The following is a 21,271-nucleotide window of genomic DNA, read 5'->3' as shown; positions in this document are numbered from 1 at the left end:
ATACTCTCTACTTGATTCATATCACAATCAACCTCAAAATTTCAGCAATTTAGGGCACTGAACATATTGCTTGCATTCAAAAAATAAACTCTGATTGTAAAAGTAAGCTTTAAAATTTTCTTCAAAAGCAACCCAACAGGTAACCACAAGCTGGCTTCACAAGAATAGACTAAATCTCCAATCAACATGCTTATGATTAAGGTCATTACCCATCAAGAACCCCTTCTGTCTAACAATTCTTGATATAAGTTTGGCTGCAAAGAGGGCAATTGTTATTTCAGTTTTAATTTCTCTAGACAGTGTAAGATAAGATGATAAATTCGATTTCTGCTAACCTACATGATACTGTGTACTTGCAATTTTGTTCTCAATATAATTTACTAATAATGAGATGATGAATCCTTAGATCTACTTTGTAAATATTGAAGCTTGCATACTTCATCACCAAAAATATTTGATATATTCATGTGTTGTCTTTATTCTTTTTTATGCTGATCATAGTCACATAGCACATCAAGGACCTATACTGTCAAACTAGTCTTGAAATTTCTTTGGATGTAAACTGGCAATTGTTATTACAATTGGCATTCTTAAAAGCTACTAATAATACTGTAAAAATATGAGTTGCTCCAGACTTTGCAGAAAAAATGTGTATCTTCTGCTAATTTTATGATAGTGTACAGTGGCAATTGTGCTTTCAAAATAGTTTACTATGCACATAACTTTAGCTGAAATGATAAATCCTGCTACCTATTTTGTAAATCATTTTGATGAAGGTACATCATAAAAAAAAAGTGACAAATGCAGGTGACTGTGGGCCCACCAGCCTTGAAAACTCTACATTTAATTTCATGATATCAATACAGCCGTCAAGGCTAATCAAGAACCGATGACCGACTTTTTGGTAGCTTTTAAAAAAGCTGTTTGTTTATATGGTAAACCAGGTGGTAAGTGGGAATCATGGCCCTCCTCCACTGATGCCATCTACTTCTTTGACTTTGCAGCCTTTACTTTCTTCCCAGCCGGTGACTTTGCTGTCTTTTTGCTGGCAGCCTTTTTGGGTTTGCTCTTACCAGCAGCTGATGCCTTCTTACCAGCAGCTACTTTAGGCTTCTTTGCCACTTTGGCCTTGGGCTTCTTTGGTGACTTATTGGCTCCGCTGGCTTTCTTTGGTGTCGAGGCCTTCTTTTTTGCAGGGCTTTTCTTGACTGAAGTTGCAGCCTTCTTAGCAGTAGCCTTTTTCGCCGCTGCTGGCTTTTTCGCAACCTTCTTTGCTGCTGCTGGCTTTTTCACTGCTGCAGGCTTCTTGGCAGCGGCAGGCAGCTTGAACGAACCTGAAGCCCCTACCCCTTTCGTTTGGATGAGAGAGCCAGAAGCGACCAGTTTTTTCAAGGAGGCTTTCAGGTTTCTCTTCAGAGCGCTCTCATCACCGAGACCTTTGTAATTAGATTGTAAATACTTGGCAATTTTCTGTCGCGATGACCCATTTCGCTCCTTCAGAATTCTGATTGCTTCCGCGATCATGTCCTTATACGCAGGATGTGCGGCAGGCTTCTTGGGTGCTGCTGTCTTCTTCGCCTTCTTTGGTGATGTAGCAGACGAATCCATATCACTTTCGAACTAGTGCTCCAACAATAAAATGGTGTGCGACCTTCACAAAGATTCAAATTCAAAACAGCCTACCTTCCGTACGAACCTTTAAAGCACTTGCAGTTAGGCGCCAAAACACACGTGACCTTCAAAATATTAGGCCAACATGGCTGTCAATTTTGTGCTTCTTGTCAAAACCTATTTGCCCGTCTACACCTAGCAGTGGCAAATACGATCTTGGCCGCATTCAAATCAGCAATATTATGGTATTTAGTTTCATTATTATTCTTTGCCAAGGAGACTTTGGTGCCTATTGCAGCAAAATATTCGATATCAACTTGAATAGCTCAACATGCCATCAAACATTGTTTGATTATTTTCTTTTCCAATCGTCATAAAACCTCCCAGTACACATGCAAGGGCAGGTTTAAAAGGTCCATTAATTGATCGAACAAGCAAATCGCAGTTAACTTTTGTGATGACTATAAAAACGCTTAAATTGGGCCGAATTTGACTGCAAGAAGCACAGCACAATTTTCCCTCAACAAGTTGTTAAGTATTATTTTTTTACCCTTATGTTTGAAACATTGGGTAACGATAGAGGAAAAATTCCTATTCAAAAAGTTCCTTTAGAAAAGGAAGACGATTTATTTAAATATTTAGTTTTCCGGCAATATTTGTGTCAGTAATAAACTGTGAAAGCTCATGATGAAAGGCAGAGCGGGGGTGGGGGTAGGTAGAAAAACTGAAGAAAGAAGGCTTAGAAAATCTGCAAAGAAAACCAGACATCTTTTGGAACTTAGGACGAACAGACTCTATAATTAGCAAGAAGCAGCCTATTTATTACATTTTCTCTGGCTATACCAACTCTTACCGAGGTGATCAGCGTACACGTCAATATATGAGGGCTGCATGTAGCATGTTTTCAGAACGACCAGATTTGAAAGTGGCCAAAAGTACTTTGATTGAAGTAAGCTCGTAAAGAAAGATACATAATAGAAGAGAATTTTTAGAAAAGAAAGATAATTTTTAGCATAATAGAAGCATTAATTGACATAGTAAAGGTACTTAGTGATGTGACACAAGCAAGAGTATACTGTACTGACTTCCAGTCAAGTTAATACCCTGGAGAGGCAGGAGGGACAGAGGGGGCAAGTAGCGCCGTTGAATATTCACTCCTAAGAAAATTAAATAAAGTTTTGTAGATAAATGATGACCAGCTTTGCCATTCTCATTATGTTGATTTCCATTAGAAATACAAAATGTGGAAAAATCTCCTTTTTGCTGTCGGTCATCGATTACGGCAAATTTTTTTTCAGAAGAGGATAATAAACTTCAAACAGACAATCGAAGTCTTGCAGCCAGCCCCTTCTATTTATAACTGCCATGATATTTATAAAACCAAAAATTTCGAATAATGACAAGGCGATTTAATATCAACTTGCATGGACAATTTTGTCAACAGTATGCCTGTGTTTGGAAGAGCTTTTGATTGCAAAAAACCCCAGCTGTATGGGTCGATGCAATGTTTGTACAGATCCACCCCCCCCCCCCTGTCACCCCCTCAGCCCTAACAATTATTCGATTATGGTAGTGGAAAAAATTTTTGCAGCCGCCTCTGGCCAAGGGTGTAAGTCGTATTTGAGAGTACTGGTCTAGGGAACTGCCTTTGAAAGTAGGAATTCCATCCTGACAACAACCCATTTTTGTTGAAAATAAACTAGTAAATGAAACTAACCGACCTTTCACATTCCTGAGTTCAAACCAACAATACTGAGATATCTGCTAAATCGAACATTCATTGGTTTGGTATAAGCTTATGGCCGGACAAATTGAAACTTGAATAATTAGAATGAAAACTTCAAAACTTTATATTATATTTAAACTTTATATATCTAATAGATCTGACAAAAGATACATAGCTTTTTGAGAAAATAGCTCTGTCTTTATTATTTTTACTTATAATATTTTCCATTTTTCATGCAAAAATTTCTGAGGTAAAATTTAATAAACACCACATTAAAAAGGGCTAAATCAGAGATAACTATTGAAAGTCCACAATTGTAAAAAAACAAAGGAGAAAATTCATAATGCATATTCAAAATAGAATGCATATTGAAAAGAAAACTTTCATAAACGCTCACCAGGAGTAATAAGCATTCACTGGCAGTGATTTTAATATGGCCCTACTCGTTGGTGTAAGCCCGGGACAGGGGACTTGTGGGGGTATTCTAAATGTTATCGAAAAATGAGATATTTGGCAGATCGGATGGTGAAAAAAAAATTGCGAAAGGGATGTTTGGTTTATCTGAGTTTCGAATTTCCAATGAACAAATAGCATTTGCCATTGATTGGAATCATGCATTGAAAAATATTGCAGCATGTTAGGCTGGGGGTTCATTCTATTTGGCGGGGCTTTCACCATATTGGAATCCAATGTGGGGGGTTTATTCGTGACTTTACTGTTCATGAAAAACCAAGAGCCAATGTTAACAAATGACTGTTGAATGTAGAATATTTTAAGAAAATGTTTCATATTTGATATTTTCAGGAAATATTTCATATTTTGAAGGATGTCTTCAAAGAGATGTATTTTTTGAATGTTTACCTACAGAGTTGTTAACTTTTTAAATGTGATACTGGTTGAGGGGATGCTGATGAAAATAAGACTCCAACATGCATTAGCCTAAATGTTTTTAAAACTGGATAACTCGGTTGAATAAATAAGCACAATGCTTATCGTGTGTGTCAGAGGTTTGGGCAACGAGATTGGTAAATTTGGTAGCTTTTAAAAAAGCTGTTTGTTTTCTGGTTGTAGACGACGAGCGAAGATTGTCGTGTTCGTGCGTCCAGCAGTTTACTTGCTGCTTGTGTACTTGGTGACGGCTTTGGTGCCCTCGCTGACAGCATGCTTGGCAAGTTCACCGGGGAGGAGAAGCCTGACGGCAGTCTGGATTTCCCTCGAAGTGATCGTTGCCTTCTTGTTGTAGTGGGCGAGACGCGAGGCTTCTTGAGCAATCCTTTCGAAGATGTCGTTGACAAACGAGTTCATGATGCTCATGGCCTTGCTTGAAACGCCGGTATCGGGATGGACTTGCTTAAGTACCTTGTAGATGTAAATCGAGTAGCTCTCCTTGCGCTTTTTCGACCTCTTCTTATCTCCAGAGGCAGCCTTGCCCCCTTTCTTGCCAACTCCTGCTTTCTTCTCCCCCTTCTTGGCAACCTTTGGGGCCTGTTTTCCTCCTTTTGCTGGGGCGTCAGACATCTTGAAGAATGATTTTAAATTTGACTTTTCGAATTTCGAAAGGACCTTCGCTAGATAAAGCAGCAACACTGACTGTGACTGATCTAGTCTGATGTTTGTTGGCGCCAATGCAAGTTTTTACTATATTTGTGGGCAACTGGGTCGATTAGCTCGAAGGCCATGTGACACACGTCGATTCGCTGTCTCGTGTTCGCTTATTGTTCGCGGTCGATAGCGGGGGTGTTGATTGGTAGATCTCGAGTAAATGCCCTTTACAAATCGACCACTTCGGCGGGCAATCAGGCAGTTGCGAACAAAGTTGTTCATTCTACGGCAAGGCTTCATTTCGTTTTTCAATTTGAGTTAAACATGTCTGGACGCGGAAAAGGTGGAAAAGCTAAGGCCAAGGCAAGGTCGAGGACATCCAGAGCTGGTCTTCAGTTCCCAGTCGGACGTATCCATAGATTGTTGAGAAAGGGAAACTACGCTGAACGAGTTGGATCGGGGGCTCCCGTCTATCTTGCAGCCGTACTCGAGTATCTCTCGGCAGAAATCTTGGAGTTGGCTGGCAATGCCGCCAGGGACAACAAGAAGTCAAGAATCATCCCTCGACACTTGCAGCTTGCAATCAGAAACGACGAGGAGCTGAACAAATTGCTGAGTGGAGTGACCATTGCTCAAGGTGGTGTCCTGCCCAACATTCAGGCAGTACTCTTACCAAAGAAGACCGAGCAGAAGGCTCCAAAATCATAAAGCCTGGCTGGCTAGTGTTGTTGGCTGGCTTTACCAGTTCGTCGAACGAAAAACGGTTTTTTTAAAAACCACCACGAAAACTAACTTGGTGTACCTGCTTGTGACACACACGATACCTACCCACACCACACACTCTATATTGTTTATAGTATAGGCCCACTGCATTATCATGCTTTGAATTCATTCAAAGCTACTCACTGTTTAAGCAAGTAGTTTTAATCATTTTATCAATTAGTTTATGTTTCTTTTCGAGTGGTGGTAGGGGTACACTAGCATCTCAATTAATCATGCTCAACAGATGAGCACAAAGAAACCATACCAAACATTCAATAACAATAATCAAGCAGTCAATCAATTGAACCAGCAGCAAGTAATCAATCTAGGGTTGATTGGTCCTAAGAAGCTATCCTTAAACAGGCTATCCTTACACAGTTGAACCAAGATGCAAGCAACAATTGATCAAGGTGAAACAACTTTTATTTAAGGGCAAATAATTATGGTTGAATATGAAAAAAGAATAGACAGAAAAGGAATTCTTTTCTTCAATTGATCAAGGTGAAACAACTTTTATTTAAGGGCAAATAATTATGGTTGAATATGAAAAAAGAATAGACAGAAAAGGAATTCTTTTCTTCAATTGATCAAGCTGGAACAACTGTTATTTAAGGGCAAATAATTATGGTTGAAAATGAAAATGAATAGACAGAAAAGGAATTATTTTCTTCAATTGATCAAGGTGAAACAACTTTTATTTAAGGGCAAATAATTATGGTTGAAAATAAAAAAGAATAGACAGAAAAGGAATTAATTTCTTCAATTGATCAAGGTGAAACAACTTTTATTAAAGGGCAAATAATTATAGTTGAAAATAAAAAAAGAATAGACAGAAAAGGAATTAATTTCTTCAATTGATCAAGGTGGAACAACTTTTATTTAGGGGCAAATAATTATGGTTGAAAATGAAAAAGAATAGACAGAAAAGGAATTATTTTCTTCAATTGATCAAGGTGAAACAACTTTTATTTAAGGGCAAATAATCAAAGTTGAAAATAAAAAAGAATAGACAGAATTGGAATTCTTTTCTTGGCCTGTTGGTAATCTTCCTGGTTATATTTCTTGCTGATGGTCATTAAAACTGAATTGACCAAAGGGCTGGGCTATTTGTTGATGGTAGTAAGGTGAAGATGTATGAATCTTTTGCTTGGTTTTATAATGATGATAATGTATCTCATATGTCAACATTTGTCAATGATCCACAAACACAACAATTATGAGAGAGGGATATGCACATTACTACTGTATGTCAAGTCAACGAGGGGTTCATCATCTATTTGTGTTCATGAAATGGAGATGTTTGGAACCTACCTTTCTGGTGAGGACATCTTGTAGACTTATTATTATTAATTTGGAGATGAGTTTGTTGGCATGCTCTTTCAAAAATCAACTTGATTGAGCTAGCTGCATCAATAGCATTTTACAAAGTCCTATTATTATTTGGTAAACATATTCCTGTTGGACTTCAGTGCATTTTTGTGCGACTTGACATTATACCGGTCGATTTATTTAGTGGGATATTAATTTATTGATTCAGTACATTCAATTATGACTCGCTGTTAATCGTGTGCTGTCACAAGGCTTAAAACATTGGGCAACTTTGGCATTTTTGGTAGCTTTTAAAAAAGCTGTTTGTGTTGTTGGTGAGGACGAGTCACTCCAGTTGTCTATCCTGTAAACAGGACGACGCAACTTAACCGCCAAATCCGTACAGTGTTCGACCCTGTCTCTTCAAAGCGTAGACGACATCCATGGCAGTGACAGTCTTTCGCTTGGCATGTTCTGTGTATGTGACTGCATCGCGAATGACGTTCTCGAGGAAAACCTTGAGAACACCTCGTGTCTCTTCGTAAATGAGGCCAGAGATTCTCTTTACTCCTCCACGACGAGCCAATCGGCGAATGGCTGGCTTGGTGATGCCTTGAATGTTGTCACGAAGAATCTTTCGATGACGTTTAGCACCTCCTTTGCCAAGACCCTTTCCTCCTTTTCCTCTTCCAGACATGATTGTTGAAAGTTGTGTTGTACGACAGCGAGCGACAATGCACGAGGCGACTGATTTCAATCTGACTCAACCGGCAAATACATACAGGAGCAACTGCGGACCTATTAGGAGCACTCTCTTTATACTGCCATCTTTCTTGATGGCGCCTTTACTGCATAAGCAAACTATGTCCTAGCAGAAAAGGCGAGGGAAGGTACACTTACAAGACAATTTGCCTCTTGAAATATGTCAATTCAGTGTTTTATTTGACTGACTGCCAAAGAGAACTGGAAAACAGCCACTAAAAACAAACATTATTTACGTAAACTCTTGCTATTGTTGCCATCAACCAGGATAACAAACCTCCCCAAGTCAAAGAGAAAGGAATTTGCAATTGCTTGAATCCCTTTGAATTTGCTTTTTCTGCTTCCCTTTAGTTTTAAGAAATGGTATTAATCTTGTTCAGAAGATGCAATAGACCTCTTTCCTGTTGTTGCCGCCATCTTTTTTCGCAATGCAATCTGGGATGTCTAGGGGGCAAACAAACCTTAGTTTTTTGACTACTACGAAAATAGCGTGTTTACTGCCGTCCTGTGACCGGTTTCTTCGATTATACCTCTCTAAAAATGGTTTTTACTGAAGAAGAATTGCGAGTTTGGAAGGTAGAAGATCTTAAGAAGTATCTGTCAGACAGAGGTGTGCCCTTGAACACTAAGAACTGCAGAAAACCACAGCTTATTGAAAAAGTTATTTTTGCTGAAAAGCTCGAACTTCCAACATTGCCTTCTCAAGCTGTTCGAAAATCTGAAATTGACCTCAACCGGAGCAAAATTTTATTCGTTGATGGCGTGCAGTTACCCTTTCCTGAGACAATTGGCTCCCACTGGCTCGAAGGAAGTGAATACTATCCTGACCTTACATTTGATGTTATCAAAAAATATGCAGAAGCAATGGAATCCTTGAAAGCCTCCAAGGAAGGACAGAACCTTCAGACATCTGGACATGTAAAGTCAGTGTTTTTTAATAGAATTACAGATTGTATTAAATATTGCTTTATAAAAGCATTGGTTGTGCCTCAGACACGTATATCTGATGCTCCTTATACTGTTTGGGTTAGTCTACGGACAGATGCCTCTTCCATTTTGGCTAGTGAATGTGGATGCGTGGCTGGTTACAGTAACTCATGCAAGCATGTATTTGCTTTGCTATATTACATCCTTGCAGAAGTTAGACTTGGCAACAACAGGTCTTGTACTGGCAAGAAACAGCAATGGAGTGTAAGAACATACAAGAAGAATGAAAAAATCCACGAGCCTAGTCAAATGTCTTCTGTTAAAATTTTGCATCATCATCCAGAAAATGATGACTGCATTCAAACCCCATCAAGAAGTGAATATGAGCCCCGTTCCATCCAAGATTTAAATGTTGCCTTTACCAAAGCTGACTGGGAAGCTGTTGCAGAGGCTACTGATGGAAAAGCAAGTGTTCTCCAATTTGTTAAAACAACAATGAAGAGTTCCTCAAAATCCTCTTCCCAAACTGTTCTGCCCCCTTCTACATTGCCTGAGATTGCTTCTAAGTGTCAAGCTGATAGTTTTCATGCAGCATTGAAATTACACCGGTCTGCTGCTGAATTGAAAAGAATAAATGCAATCACTGCTAATCAAGCATCCTCAGAAAAATGGTTCCAGTATCGTCATGGTGTAATAACAGCATCTTCTGCACATGAAGTTTTGGTAAAAGTTGATGACAACCATCAAATTTTAAATTTATCATCATCCCAAAATCTATGTGCAAAAATTTGCATGTATAATCCTTCTGTTCATAGTGCATCATTAAACTGGGGGAAGAATAATGAAAAGTTTGCCTTCAAAAGGTACACCAGAAAGAACAGAACAAAGCACAAACACTTTTCAAGTAAAACTACTGGTTTGTTCATTTCTGAACAGTTGCCTTTTCTGGGAGCCAGCCCTGATGGAGTTATAAGCTGCAAATGCTGTGGATTCGGTGTTTTAGAAATAAAATGCCCATGGAAGAGCCGTGATTTAAATATTGCAGACTATCTCATGCAGCCAGAGTCATGCTTGTCAAAGAATGCTGATGAAATATTTTTGAAGCCTGCACATAAATACTACACACAAGTTCAACATCAGATGTTTGTCACTGGTGCAGAATATTGTGATTTTGAAGTTTTTTTGCCCAAAGAGTCATTGACTGTAAGAATTCCAAGAAATCCGCAGTATGAAATAAAACAGGTTCCAAAACTTGTCCATTTTTTTAAAAGCATTGTGCTACCTGAGCTATTTTCAGGGACAATAGAAAATGTTGTTGCATGCAGAAATGTAATGAAAGGACTTTTGCGAAAGGTTGAAGATAGACTGGATAGTGAAGAAGCACAAAAGGAACTTCAAAAGTTAGACTCAAGATTATTACTAATATAACTAAACATATGCTTTAAGTTGTAGTTCTTTTCAGTTTTATTGGAGATAGGAGACTCGTTACTATTAGAATATATGATTATTATTATCTTATGCTTGCTGTAGTCACGTGTTACGTTATGTTGAAGCTTATTGGACAATGGACTCTTAGATAACTCGCTTACCACGCTGTTTTACTCTCGAATATGTTAGTCGTTGTATTAGGCCTGATTTTGTTCTATTAACGTTATATATTCATGTTTGTTCATATTCATGCCTGGTCACAGCTCCGGATAAATTTAACAGTTACAGTAAAACCCTGCATAGAAATAACTTCAAAATAAGCAATTAAGAACTACTTTAAACTTGAGGCTAGTCACGAGGCTGTCCTTTTACAAGTGGTGGCTGCAAATTGGTAATAGCAGCTGCAATTAACCAGACCTCATCAATTATATCTAACAAGGTTAGAGGTAAAGTATGATCCAGTAGTCTAAATTCCTTCAGTCTTCCCATAACACGCTCAATGTGAATTCTTGCTCTTGCAATTCGTTTACATTCAGATATTTCTGAGGGTGTAAACTGTCTTTTGCTTCGAACGAAGGGTGGCACTTTAACTTTAACTTGCCTGGGAAGAAATATATCCTGAACTGTGAAACCCTTGTCAAACATAGCAATAAACCCAGGATGAAATTTCTGCACAACATTGGAGTCTTCTGTGATAAAACGATCTGAAGCAGAGCCAGAATAGGACCTTGACACAAAACTAATTGATCCTCCTTTTGTACAAAATATTAATTTCTTTTGGGTATTTCTGCTCTTATATGTGCTGTATGTTTGGTACTGAGCCTTGGAATTTGCAGGCTTTTGAATAACTTGTTCAGTGCAATCACCAATGCCTTCAACCTTGTTAAAGTCCCCAGAAAAGTGGGGGTGCTTGAATGCTAGAGTTTCTTCTGGTGTTGGCCAATAGATGAGTGGCTCCAGCTCTCGTGCCAACAACACAAAAAAGGTTGTACATATTTTTGATGCATGGCTAGCAGAAATTTTAAATCGAAAAGCAAGGTCTTCAATTGGAGGGTCCAGACGAATGCGCATCAGGGTTAAAAGAATTTCATCTTCCAGTTTGAGTTGGCGGGATGGTCCAGTCTTTTTTCTTGACAAAGGCTTTGATGGGCTGTGCTGGTAGTTTTTAACCTGGAATGAATTCTTGCCTTTAAAATAAGAGATCTTGCCATGCTTTGATCTGACACGATCCACAATGAACAAAAAAACTTTGGCAGTGGGGCAACCTGTATATAATTTTATGATGGGGTTGTTACCAGAAATAGAATCCCAAGACAATCGATGTGCACGACGTTCTTTGGAAGTGTCCAAGCCACTTTGAGGGATATCAACAGATTCATGAACAGGATGGTTATCAGCATTTTCTTCAGCAATGACTTCTGACACGTGAAAATTATCAATTTCTACAGTTTCACTGATGTTAACAGGTGTTGCTTCACTGTGTGTCGGCTTGAAAAGATCTGAACGATCCAGTCGCCTTCTTTTTGGTTGACTAGGCCCATCATACCCCTTCAAAAATAATGTGGGGTGCGGACAGGAATCTGTTGGCTTTCCGTATTGAAAGTGGTTGGAACATACCTTTGTTGATTTCCCAACTTTCAAAAGAGTTTTTTTGCCAGATGTTTTGTCGATAACCTCCCTGTTGATGAGCTTTGACCACGTACGGAAGAATTTCTCTTTGCATGACCAAAAACGAATGTGCTTGCATCCATCAAATGCTGAAATGTGTTCTTTAATTACATACTTGTCAGGATATCTGCGATCATTATCACAGCCCCAAACAGCACAATGATCAGATTTACCCATAACGTCGAAGTAAAATAAGGAAAGCGAGCAAAATTTGAGTAAACTTTAACAAATCTTGAAGCGAAGCACTTATTTACCTGCGGAGCAAGAAAACTGCAGTGCAGATTGTTTGCCCCCTGGCAATCCCACAATGCATTGCGCGGAAAGATGATGGCCGCAACAGGAAAAAGGTCTATTGCAGCTCGCTCGAAACTTGGGATAATAAAGCAGCCAATGGGCGATGCATTCTTTGTCATTTCGCTTCTCCCGGCATGTCACGTGGCTTGCTCAAACATTTCAAATTGACCTCAAATGGCGCCGATTCGCAGATTGATTCGTTGTTCCTAGCTGGAAGGTAGTACCGTCATCGCTCAGTCACCTTATTTCGTTCGCCCTTATTGAAATTTCTTCGTAGTGTCAAAATGGCTCGTACAAAGCAAACTGCAAGGAAATCAACTGGAGGAAAAGCTCCTCGCAAACAACTGGCCACCAAGGCTGCACGAAAGAGTGCCCCAGCAACTGGAGGTGTAAAGAAGCCACACAGATACAGGCCCGGAACAGTTGCTCTGAGAGAAATTCGTAGATACCAGAAGTCGACCGAGTTGTTGATCAGGAAACTGCCCTTCCAAAGACTCGTCCGAGAAATTGCCCAAGACTTCAAGACAGATCTGCGCTTTCAGAGCTCGGCGGTGATGGCCCTCCAAGAGGCATCTGAAGCTTACCTAGTTGGACTGTTTGAAGACACCAACTTGTGCGCCATTCATGCCAAACGTGTTACCATTATGCCAAAGGACATACAACTGGCCAGAAGGATTCGTGGAGAGAGAGCTTAATTCAACAAGCAAATTTCATCTTTGTCGATGAATTCTTTGAAAAAACGGTTTTTTTAAAAACCACCATAGACACCAGAGATTATATTTCCCCAACCATAATACACACGACATGGTCGACTCAGATCAGTTCAGTTCATATCTACATGTACTTTTAAAACTAACATGTAATATTAAGTTACATTGGTACATGCAAATAAATTACATTAGTAGTTTACTTACAAATAATTTACATTTACAAATAATTTAATCTACTGGTAGTTACGTTGTCACAAACTACCAGTAGTTAGTTGGTCATGTACTCTGTAGAATGGGAAAAATGAATCACTTTTTCATAGTGCTAGACTGAATTCAAGAGCATACAATTTATATCATGTGCACAATATTTTCAATTTGTGCTAAGCCCACAATGTAATACATATGTATGTATTTAAAATGTTGAGGTCACAATAAATATGACATATCATTTACTCTATCTTATTCTGAATTTAAAAACCATTAGGAATTATTATACAACTGCTGGCAAATTTATTTCATGACAATCTTTTTAGTCACCAAATATAATATATGGTTTTTTCAGTCTTACCAAAATACCCCAATATATTGTGGGTTTGCCCCAAATGTTCAGCCACTGCAAGTGTCAGTATTGGATTTCAACATGTGTAAGGGAAAAACATTAGTTATAAAGTATCATTTGCTCATTTCCAGGCAATTTTTATTACAGTGTGCCAATCATAGAAATCTTAGCTACATCAACCATTAAATGTTTACATTGTATGACACACTCCTATACTCTCTACTTGATTCATATCACAATCAACCTCAAAATTTCAGCAATTTAGGGCACTGAACATATTGCTTGCATTCAAAAAATAAACTCTGATTGTAAAAGTAAGCTTTAAAATTTTCTTCAAAAGCAACCCAACAGGTAACCACAAGCTGGCTTCACAAGAATAGACTAAATCTCCAATCAACATGCTTATGATTAAGGTCATTACCCATCAAGAACCCCTTCTGTCTAACAATTCTTGATATAAGTTTGGCTGCAAAGAGGGCAATTGTTATTTCAGTTTTAATTTCTCTAGACAGTGTAAGATAAGATGATAAATTCGATTTCTGCTAACCTACATGATACTGTGTACTTGCAATTTTGTTCTCAATATAATTTACTAATAATGAGATGATGAATCCTTAGATCTACTTTGTAAATATTGAAGCTTGCATACTTCATCACCAAAAATATTTGATATATTCATGTGTTGTCTTTATTCTTTTTTATGCTGATCATAGTCACATAGCACATCAAGGACCTATACTGTCAAACTAGTCTTGAAATTTCTTTGGATGTAAACTGGCAATTGTTATTACAATTGGCATTCTTAAAAGCTACTAATAATACTGTAAAAATATGAGTTGCTCCAGACTTTGCAGAAAAAATGTGTATCTTCTGCTAATTTTATGATAGTGTACAGTGGCAATTGTGCTTTCAAAATAGTTTACTATGCACATAACTTTAGCTGAAATGATAAATCCTGCTACCTATTTTGTAAATCATTTTGATGAAGGTACATCATAAAAAAAAAGTGACAAATGCAGGTGACTGTGGGCCCACCAGCCTTGAAAACTCTACATTTAATTTCATGATATCAATACAGCCGTCAAGGCTAATCAAGAACCGATGACCGACTTTTTGGTAGCTTTTAAAAAAGCTGTTTGTTTATATGGTAAACCAGGTGGTAAGTGGGAATCATGGCCCTCCTCCACTGATGCCATCTACTTCTTTGACTTTGCAGCCTTTACTTTCTTCCCAGCCGGTGACTTTGCTGTCTTTTTGCTGGCAGCCTTTTTGGGTTTGCTCTTACCAGCAGCTGATGCCTTCTTACCAGCAGCTACTTTAGGCTTCTTTGCCACTTTGGCCTTGGGCTTCTTTGGTGACTTATTGGCTCCGCTGGCTTTCTTTGGTGTCGAGGCCTTCTTTTTTGCAGGGCTTTTCTTGACTGAAGTTGCAGCCTTCTTAGCAGTAGCCTTTTTCGCCGCTGCTGGCTTTTTCGCAACCTTCTTTGCTGCTGCTGGCTTTTTCACTGCTGCAGGCTTCTTGGCAGCGGCAGGCAGCTTGAACGAACCTGAAGCCCCTACCCCTTTCGTTTGGATGAGAGAGCCAGAAGCGACCAGTTTTTTCAAGGAGGCTTTCAGGTTTCTCTTCAGAGCGCTCTCATCACCGAGACCTTTGTAATTAGATTGTAAATACTTGGCAATTTTCTGTCGCGATGACCCATTTCGCTCCTTCAGAATTCTGATTGCTTCCGCGATCATGTCCTTATACGCAGGATGTGCGGCAGGCTTCTTGGGCGCTGCTGTCTTCTTCGCCTTCTTTGGTGATGTAGCAGACGAATCCATATCACTTTCGAACTAGTGCTCCAACAATAAAATGGTGTGCGACCTTCACAAAGATTCAAATTCAAAACAGCCTACCTTCCGTACGAACCTTTAAAGCACTTGCAGTTAGGCGCCAAAACACACGTGACCTTCAAAATATTAGGCCAACATGGCTGTCAATTTTGTGCTTCTTGTCAAAACCTATTTGCCCGTCTACACCTAGCAGTGGCAAATACGATCTTGGCCGCATTCAAATCAGCAATATTATGGTATTTAGTTTCATTATTATTCTTTGCCAAGGAGACTTTGGTGCCTATTGCAGCAAAATATTCGATATCAACTTGAATAGCTCAACATGCCATCAAACATTGTTTGATTATTTTCTTTTCCAATCGTCATAAAACCTCCCAGTACACATGCAAGGGCAGGTTTAAAAGGTCCATTAATTGATCGAACAAGCAAATCGCAGTTAACTTTTGTGATGACTATAAAAACGCTTAAATTGGGCCGAATTTGACTGCAAGAAGCACAGCACAATTTTCCCTCAACAAGTTGTTAAGTATTATTTTTTTACCCTTATGTTTGAAACATTGGGTAACGATAGAGGAAAAATTCCTATTCAAAAAGTTCCTTTAGAAAAGGAAGACGATTTATTTAAATATTTAGTTTTCCGGCAATATTTGTGTCAGTAATAAACTGTGAAAGCTCATGATGAAAGGCAGAGCGGGGGTGGGGGTAGGTAGAAAAACTGAAGAAAGAAGGCTTAGAAAATCTGCAAAGAAAACCAGACATCTTTTGGAACTTAGGACGAACAGACTCTATAATTAGCAAGAAGCAGCCTATTTATTACATTTTCTCTGGCTATACCAACTCTTACCGAGGTGATCAGCGTACACGTCAATATATGAGGGCTGCATGTAGCATGTTTTCAGAACGACCAGATTTGAAAGTGGCCAAAAGTACTTTGATTGAAGTAAGCTCGTAAAGAAAGATACATAATAGAAGAGAATTTTTAGAAAAGAAAGATAATTTTTAGCATAATAGAAGCATTAATTGACATAGTAAAGGTACTTAGTGATGTGACACAAGCAAGAGTATACTGTACTGACTTCCAGTCAAGTTAATACCCTGGAGAGGCAGGAGGGACAGAGGGGGCAAGTAGCGCCGTTGAATATTCACTCCTAAGAAAATTAAATAAAGTTTTGTAGATAAATGATGACCAGCTTTGCCATTCTCATTATGTTGATTTCCATTAGAAATACAAAATGTGGAAAAATCTCCTTTTTGCTGTCGGTCATCGATTACGGCAAATTTTTTTTCAGAAGAGGATAATAAACTTCAAACAGACAATCGAAGTCTTGCAGCCAGCCCCTTCTATTTATAACTGCCATGATATTTATAAAACCAAAAATTTCGAATAATGACAAGGCGATTTAATATCAACTTGCATGGACAATTTTGTCAACAGTATGCCTATGTTTGGAAGAGCTTTTGATTGCAAAAAACCCCAGCTGTATGGGTCGATGCAATGTTTGTACAGATCCCCCCCCTGTCACCCCCTCAGCCCTAACAATTATTCGATTATGGTAGTGGAAAAAATTTTTGCAGCCGCCTCTGGCCAAGGGTGTAAGTCGTATTTGAGAGTACTGGTCTAGGGAACTGCCTTTGAAAGTAGGAATTCCATCCTGACAACAACCCATTTTTGTTGAAAATAAACTAGTAAATGAAACTAACCGACCTTTCACATTCCTGAGTTCAAACCAACAATACTGAGATATCTGCTAAATCGAATATTCATTGGTTTTGGTATAAGCTTATGGCCGGACAAATTGAAACTTGAATAATTAGAATGAAAACTTCAAAACTTTATATTATATATAAACTTTATATATCTAATAGATCTGATAGAAGATACATAGCTTTTTGAGAAGATAGCTCTGTCTTTATTATTTTTACTTATAATATTTTCCATTTTTCATGCAAAAATTTCTGAGGTAAGATTTAGTAAACACCACATTAAAAAAGGCTAAATCAGAGATGACTATTGAAAGTCCACAATTGTAAAAAAACAAAGGAGAAAATTCATAATGCATATTCAAAATAGAATGCATATTGAAAAGAAAACTTTCATAAACGCTCACCAGGAGTAATAAGCATTCACTGGCAGTGATTTTAATATGGCCCTACTCATTGGTGTAAGCCCGGGACAGGGGACTTGTGGGGGTATTCTAAATGTTATCGAAAAATGATATATTTGGCAGATCGGATGGTGAAAAAAAAATTGCGAAAGGGATGTTTGGTTTATCTGAGTTTCGAATTTCCAATGAACAAATAGCATTTGCCATTGATTGGAATCATGCATTGAAAAATATTGCAGCATGTTAGGCTGGGGGTTCATTCTATTTGGCGGGGCTTTCACCATATTGGAATCCAATGTGGGGGGGGGGGTTTATTCGTGGCTTTACTGTTCATGAAAAACCAAGAGCCAATGTTAACAAATGACTGTTGAATGTAGAATATTTTAAGAAAATGTTTCATATTTGATATTTTCAGGAAATATTTCATATTTTGAAGGATGTCTTCAAAGAGATGTATTTTTTGAATGTTTACCTACAGAGTTGTTAACTTTTTAAATGTGATACTGGTTGAGGGGATGCTGATGAAAATAAGACTCCAACATGCATTAGCCTAAATGTTTTTAAAACTGGATAACTCGGTTGAATAAATAAGCACAATGCTTATCGTGTGTGTCAGAGGTTTGGGCAACGAGATTGGTAAATTTGGTAGCTTTTAAAAAAGCTGTTTGTTTTCTGGTTGTAGACGACGAGCGAAGATTGTCGTGTTCGTGCGTCCAGCAGTTTACTTGCTGCTTGTGTACTTGGTGACGGCTTTGGTGCCCTCGCTGACAGCATGCTTGGCAAGTTCACCGGGGAGGAGAAGCCTGACGGCAGTCTGGATTTCCCTCGAAGTGATCGTTGCCTTCTTGTTGTAGTGGGCGAGACGCGAGGCTTCTTGAGCAATCCTTTCGAAGATGTCGTTGACAAACGAGTTCATGATGCTCATGGCCTTGCTTGAAACGCCGGTATCGGGATGGACTTGCTTAAGTACCTTGTAGATGTAAATCGAGTAGCTCTCCTTGCGCTTTTTCGACCTCTTCTTATCTCCAGAGGCAGCCTTGCCCCCTTTCTTGCCAACTCCTGCTTTCTTCTCCCCCTTCTTGGCAACCTTTGGGGCCTGTTTTCCTCCTTTTGCTGGGGCGTCAGACATCTTGAAATCTTGAAATGAAGAAAATTCAATTTCGACTTGCGACTTGCGAAATAGACAGAGCAACACTGATCTGGTCTTTTGGCGCCAATGCAAGTTTTTACTATATTTGTGGGCAACTGGGTCGATTAGCTCGAAGGCCATGTGACACACGTCGATTCGCTGTCTCGTGTTCGCTTATTGTTCGCGGTCGATAGCGGGGGTGTTGATTGGTAGATCTCGAGTAAATGCCCTTTACAAATCGACCACTTTGGCGGGCAATCAGGCAGTTGCGAACAAAGTTGTTCATTCTACGGCAAGGCTTCATTTCGTTTTTCAATTTGAGTTAAACATGTCTGGACGCGGAAAAGGTGGAAAAGCTAAGGCCAAGGCAAGGTCGAGGACATCCAGAGCTGGTCTTCAGTTCCCAGTCGGACGTATCCATAGATTGTTGAGAAAGGGAAACTACGCTGAACGAGTTGGATCGGGGGCTCCCGTCTATCTTGCAGCCGTACTCGAGTATCTCTCGGCAGAAATCTTGGAGTTGGCTGGCAATGCCGCCAGGGACAACAAGAAGTCAAGAATCATCCCTCGACACTTGCAGCTTGCAATCAGAAACGACGAGGAGCTGAACAAATTGCTGAGTGGAGTGACCATTGCTCAAGGTGGTGTCCTGCCCAACATTCAGGCAGTACTCTTACCAAAGAAGACCGAGCAGAAGGCTCCAAAATCATAAAGCCTGGCTGGCTAGTGTTGTTGGCTGGCTTTACCAGTTCGTCGAACGAAAAACGGTTTTTTTAAAAACCACCACGAAAACTAACTTGGTGTACCTGCTTGTGACACACACGATACCTACCCACACCACACACTCTATATTGTTTATAGTATAGGCCCACTGCATTATGATGCTTTGAATTCATTCAAAGCTACTCACTGTTTAAGCAAGTAGTTTTAATCATTTTATCAATTAGTTTATGTTTCTTTTCGAGTGGTGGTAGGGGTACACTAGCATCTCAATTAATCATGCTCAACAGATGAGCACAAAGAAACCATAACAAACATTCAATAACAATAATCAAGCAGTCAATCGAACCAGCAGCAAGTAATCAATCTAGGGTTGATTGGTCCTAAGAAGCTATCCTTAAACAGGCTATCCTTACACAGTTGAACCAAGATGCAAGCAACAATTGATCAAGGTGAAACAACTTTTATTTAGGGGCAAATAATTATGGTTGAAAATGAAAAAGAATAGACAGAAAAGGAATTATTTTCTTCAATTGATCAAGGTGAAACAACTTTTATTTAAGGGCAAATAATCAAAGTTGAAAATAAAAAAGAATAGACAGAATTGGAATTCTTTTCTTGGCCTGTTGGTAATCTTCCTGGTTATATTTCTTGCTGATGGTCATTAAAACTGAATTGACCAAAGGGCTGGGCTATTTGTTGATGGTAGTAAGGTGAAGATGTATGAATCTTTCGCTTGGTTTTATAATGATGATAATGTATCTCATATGTCAACATTTGTCAATGATCCACAAACACAACAATTATGAGAGAGGGATATGCACATTACTACTGTATGTCAAGTCAACGAGGGGTTCATCATCTATTTGTGTTCATGAAATGGAGATGTTTGGAACCTACCTTTCTGGTGAGGACATCTTGTAGACTTATTATTATTAATTTGGAGATGAGTTTGTTGGCATGCTCTTTCAAAAATCAACTTGATTGAGCTAGCTGCATCAATAGCATTTTACAAAGTCCTATTATTATTTAGTAAACATATTCCTGTTGGACTTCAGTGCATTTTTGTGCGACTTGACATTATACCGGTCGATTTATTTAGTGGGATATTAATTTATTGATTCAGTACATTCAATTATGACTCGCTGTTAATCGTGTGCTGTCACAAGGCTTAAAACATTGGGCAACTTTGGCATTTTTGGTAGCTTTTAAAAAAGCTGTTTGTGTTGTTGGTGAGGACGAGTCACTCCAGTTGTCTATCCTGTAAACAGGACGACGCAACTTAACCGCCAAATCCGTACAGTGTTCGACCCTGTCTCTTCAAAGCGTAGACGACATCCATGGCAGTGACAGTCTTTCGCTTGGCATGTTCTGTGTATGTGACTGCATCGCGAATGACGTTCTCGAGGAAAACCTTGAGAACACCTCGTGTCTCTTCGTAAATGAGGCCAGAGATTCTCTTTACTCCTCCACGACGAGCCAATCGGCGAATGGCTGGCTTGGTGATGCCTTGAATGTTGTCACGAAGAATCTTTCGATGACGTTTAGCACCTCCTTTGCCAAGACCCTTTCCTCCTTTTCCTCTTCCAGACATGATTGTTGGAAGTTGTGTTGTACGACAGCGAGCGACAATGCACGAGGCGACTGATTTCAATCTGACTCAACCGGCAAATACATACAGGAGCAACTGCGGACCTATTAGGAGCACTCTCTTTATACTGCCATCTTTCTTGATGGCGCCTTTACTGCATAAGCAAACTATGTCCTAGCAGAAAAGGCGAGGGAAGGTACACTTACAAGACAATTTGCCTCTTGAAATATGTCAATTCAGTGTTTTATTTGACTGACTGCCAAAGAGAACTGGAAAACAGCCACTAAAAACAAACATTATTTACGTAAACTCTTGCTATTGTTGCCATCAACCAGGATAACAAACCTCCCCAAGTCAAAGAGACAGGAATTTGCAATTGCTTGAATCCCTTTGAATTTGCTTTTTCTGCTTCCCTTTAGTTTTAAGAAATGGTATGAATCTTGTTCAGAAGATGCAATTGCAGCTCGCTCGAAACTTGGGATAATAAAGCAGCCAATGGGCGATGCATTCTTTGTCATTTCGCTTCTCCCGGCATGTCACGTGGCTTGCTCAAACATTTCAAATTGACCTCAAATGGCGCCGATTCGCAGATTGATT

At 39.1% G+C, this 21,271-nt stretch overlaps 9 protein-coding genes and 2 pseudogenes across 9 annotated transcripts; 4 read left to right on the top strand and 7 right to left on the bottom strand.

Annotated features, from left to right (window-relative positions):
• Positions 1–909: 909 nt before the first annotated feature.
• LOC148959367 (uncharacterized) lies at positions 910–1,623 on the bottom strand. The gene has a single exon (XM_089110987.1). The coding sequence runs from the start codon at positions 1,606–1,608 to the stop codon at positions 985–987; it is 624 nt and encodes a 207-aa protein (XP_088967113.1). The 5' UTR covers positions 1,609–1,623; the 3' UTR covers positions 910–984.
• A 2,175-nt stretch (positions 1,624–3,798) lies between these two features.
• On the bottom strand, positions 3,799–4,946 carry LOC148959366 (histone H2B pseudogene; annotated as a pseudogene).
• Positions 4,947–5,142: 196 nt separating this feature from the next.
• LOC148959365 (histone H2A) lies at positions 5,143–5,645 on the top strand. Its single transcript, XM_089110992.1, has one exon. The coding sequence runs from the start codon at positions 5,204–5,206 to the stop codon at positions 5,585–5,587; it is 384 nt and encodes a 127-aa protein (XP_088967118.1). The 5' UTR covers positions 5,143–5,203; the 3' UTR covers positions 5,588–5,645.
• A 1,604-nt stretch (positions 5,646–7,249) lies between these two features.
• On the bottom strand, positions 7,250–7,716 carry LOC148959364 (histone H4). The gene has a single exon (XM_089110993.1). The coding sequence runs from the start codon at positions 7,644–7,646 to the stop codon at positions 7,335–7,337; it is 312 nt and encodes a 103-aa protein (XP_088967119.1). The 5' UTR covers positions 7,647–7,716; the 3' UTR covers positions 7,250–7,334.
• Positions 7,717–8,251: 535 nt separating this feature from the next.
• LOC148959363 (uncharacterized) lies at positions 8,252–10,066 on the top strand. Its single transcript, XM_089110981.1, has one exon. It carries the CDS (start codon positions 8,252–8,254, stop codon positions 10,064–10,066), a length of 1,815 nt encoding a protein of 604 aa, XP_088967107.1.
• Positions 10,067–10,414: 348 nt separating this feature from the next.
• On the bottom strand, positions 10,415–11,911 carry LOC135694223 (uncharacterized). Its single transcript, XM_065212925.2, has one exon. The coding sequence runs from the start codon at positions 11,909–11,911 to the stop codon at positions 10,415–10,417; it is 1,497 nt and encodes a 498-aa protein (XP_065068997.2).
• A 302-nt stretch (positions 11,912–12,213) lies between these two features.
• On the top strand, positions 12,214–13,174 carry LOC148959362 (histone H3). Its single transcript, XM_089110990.1, has one exon. It carries the CDS (start codon positions 12,313–12,315, stop codon positions 12,721–12,723), a length of 411 nt encoding a protein of 136 aa, XP_088967116.1. The 5' UTR covers positions 12,214–12,312; the 3' UTR covers positions 12,724–13,174.
• Positions 13,175–14,422: 1,248 nt separating this feature from the next.
• Positions 14,423–15,216, bottom strand: LOC148959361 (uncharacterized). Its single transcript, XM_089110986.1, has one exon. The coding sequence runs from the start codon at positions 15,115–15,117 to the stop codon at positions 14,494–14,496; it is 624 nt and encodes a 207-aa protein (XP_088967112.1). The 5' UTR covers positions 15,118–15,216; the 3' UTR covers positions 14,423–14,493.
• Positions 15,217–17,533: 2,317 nt separating this feature from the next.
• On the bottom strand, positions 17,534–18,414 carry LOC135695794 (histone H2B pseudogene; annotated as a pseudogene).
• Positions 18,415–18,607: 193 nt separating this feature from the next.
• On the top strand, positions 18,608–19,142 carry LOC135695796 (histone H2A). Its single transcript, XM_065214976.2, has one exon. The coding sequence runs from the start codon at positions 18,692–18,694 to the stop codon at positions 19,073–19,075; it is 384 nt and encodes a 127-aa protein (XP_065071048.1). The 5' UTR covers positions 18,608–18,691; the 3' UTR covers positions 19,076–19,142.
• Positions 19,143–20,280: 1,138 nt separating this feature from the next.
• On the bottom strand, positions 20,281–20,688 carry LOC148959360 (histone H4). The gene has a single exon (XM_089110695.1). The coding sequence runs from the start codon at positions 20,675–20,677 to the stop codon at positions 20,366–20,368; it is 312 nt and encodes a 103-aa protein (XP_088966821.1). The 5' UTR covers positions 20,678–20,688; the 3' UTR covers positions 20,281–20,365.
• Between the last annotated feature and the right edge of the window lie 583 nt (positions 20,689–21,271).

This window comes from Rhopilema esculentum, chromosome 10 (assembly GCF_057945365.1).
Source record: "Rhopilema esculentum isolate cy_ngs chromosome 10, ASM5794536v1, whole genome shotgun sequence".
Taxonomy (NCBI): Eukaryota; Metazoa; Cnidaria; class Scyphozoa; order Rhizostomeae; family Rhizostomatidae; genus Rhopilema; species Rhopilema esculentum.
Note: the sequence above shows the minus strand (reverse complement) of the source record. Positions and strands in the feature narration are given on the sequence as shown.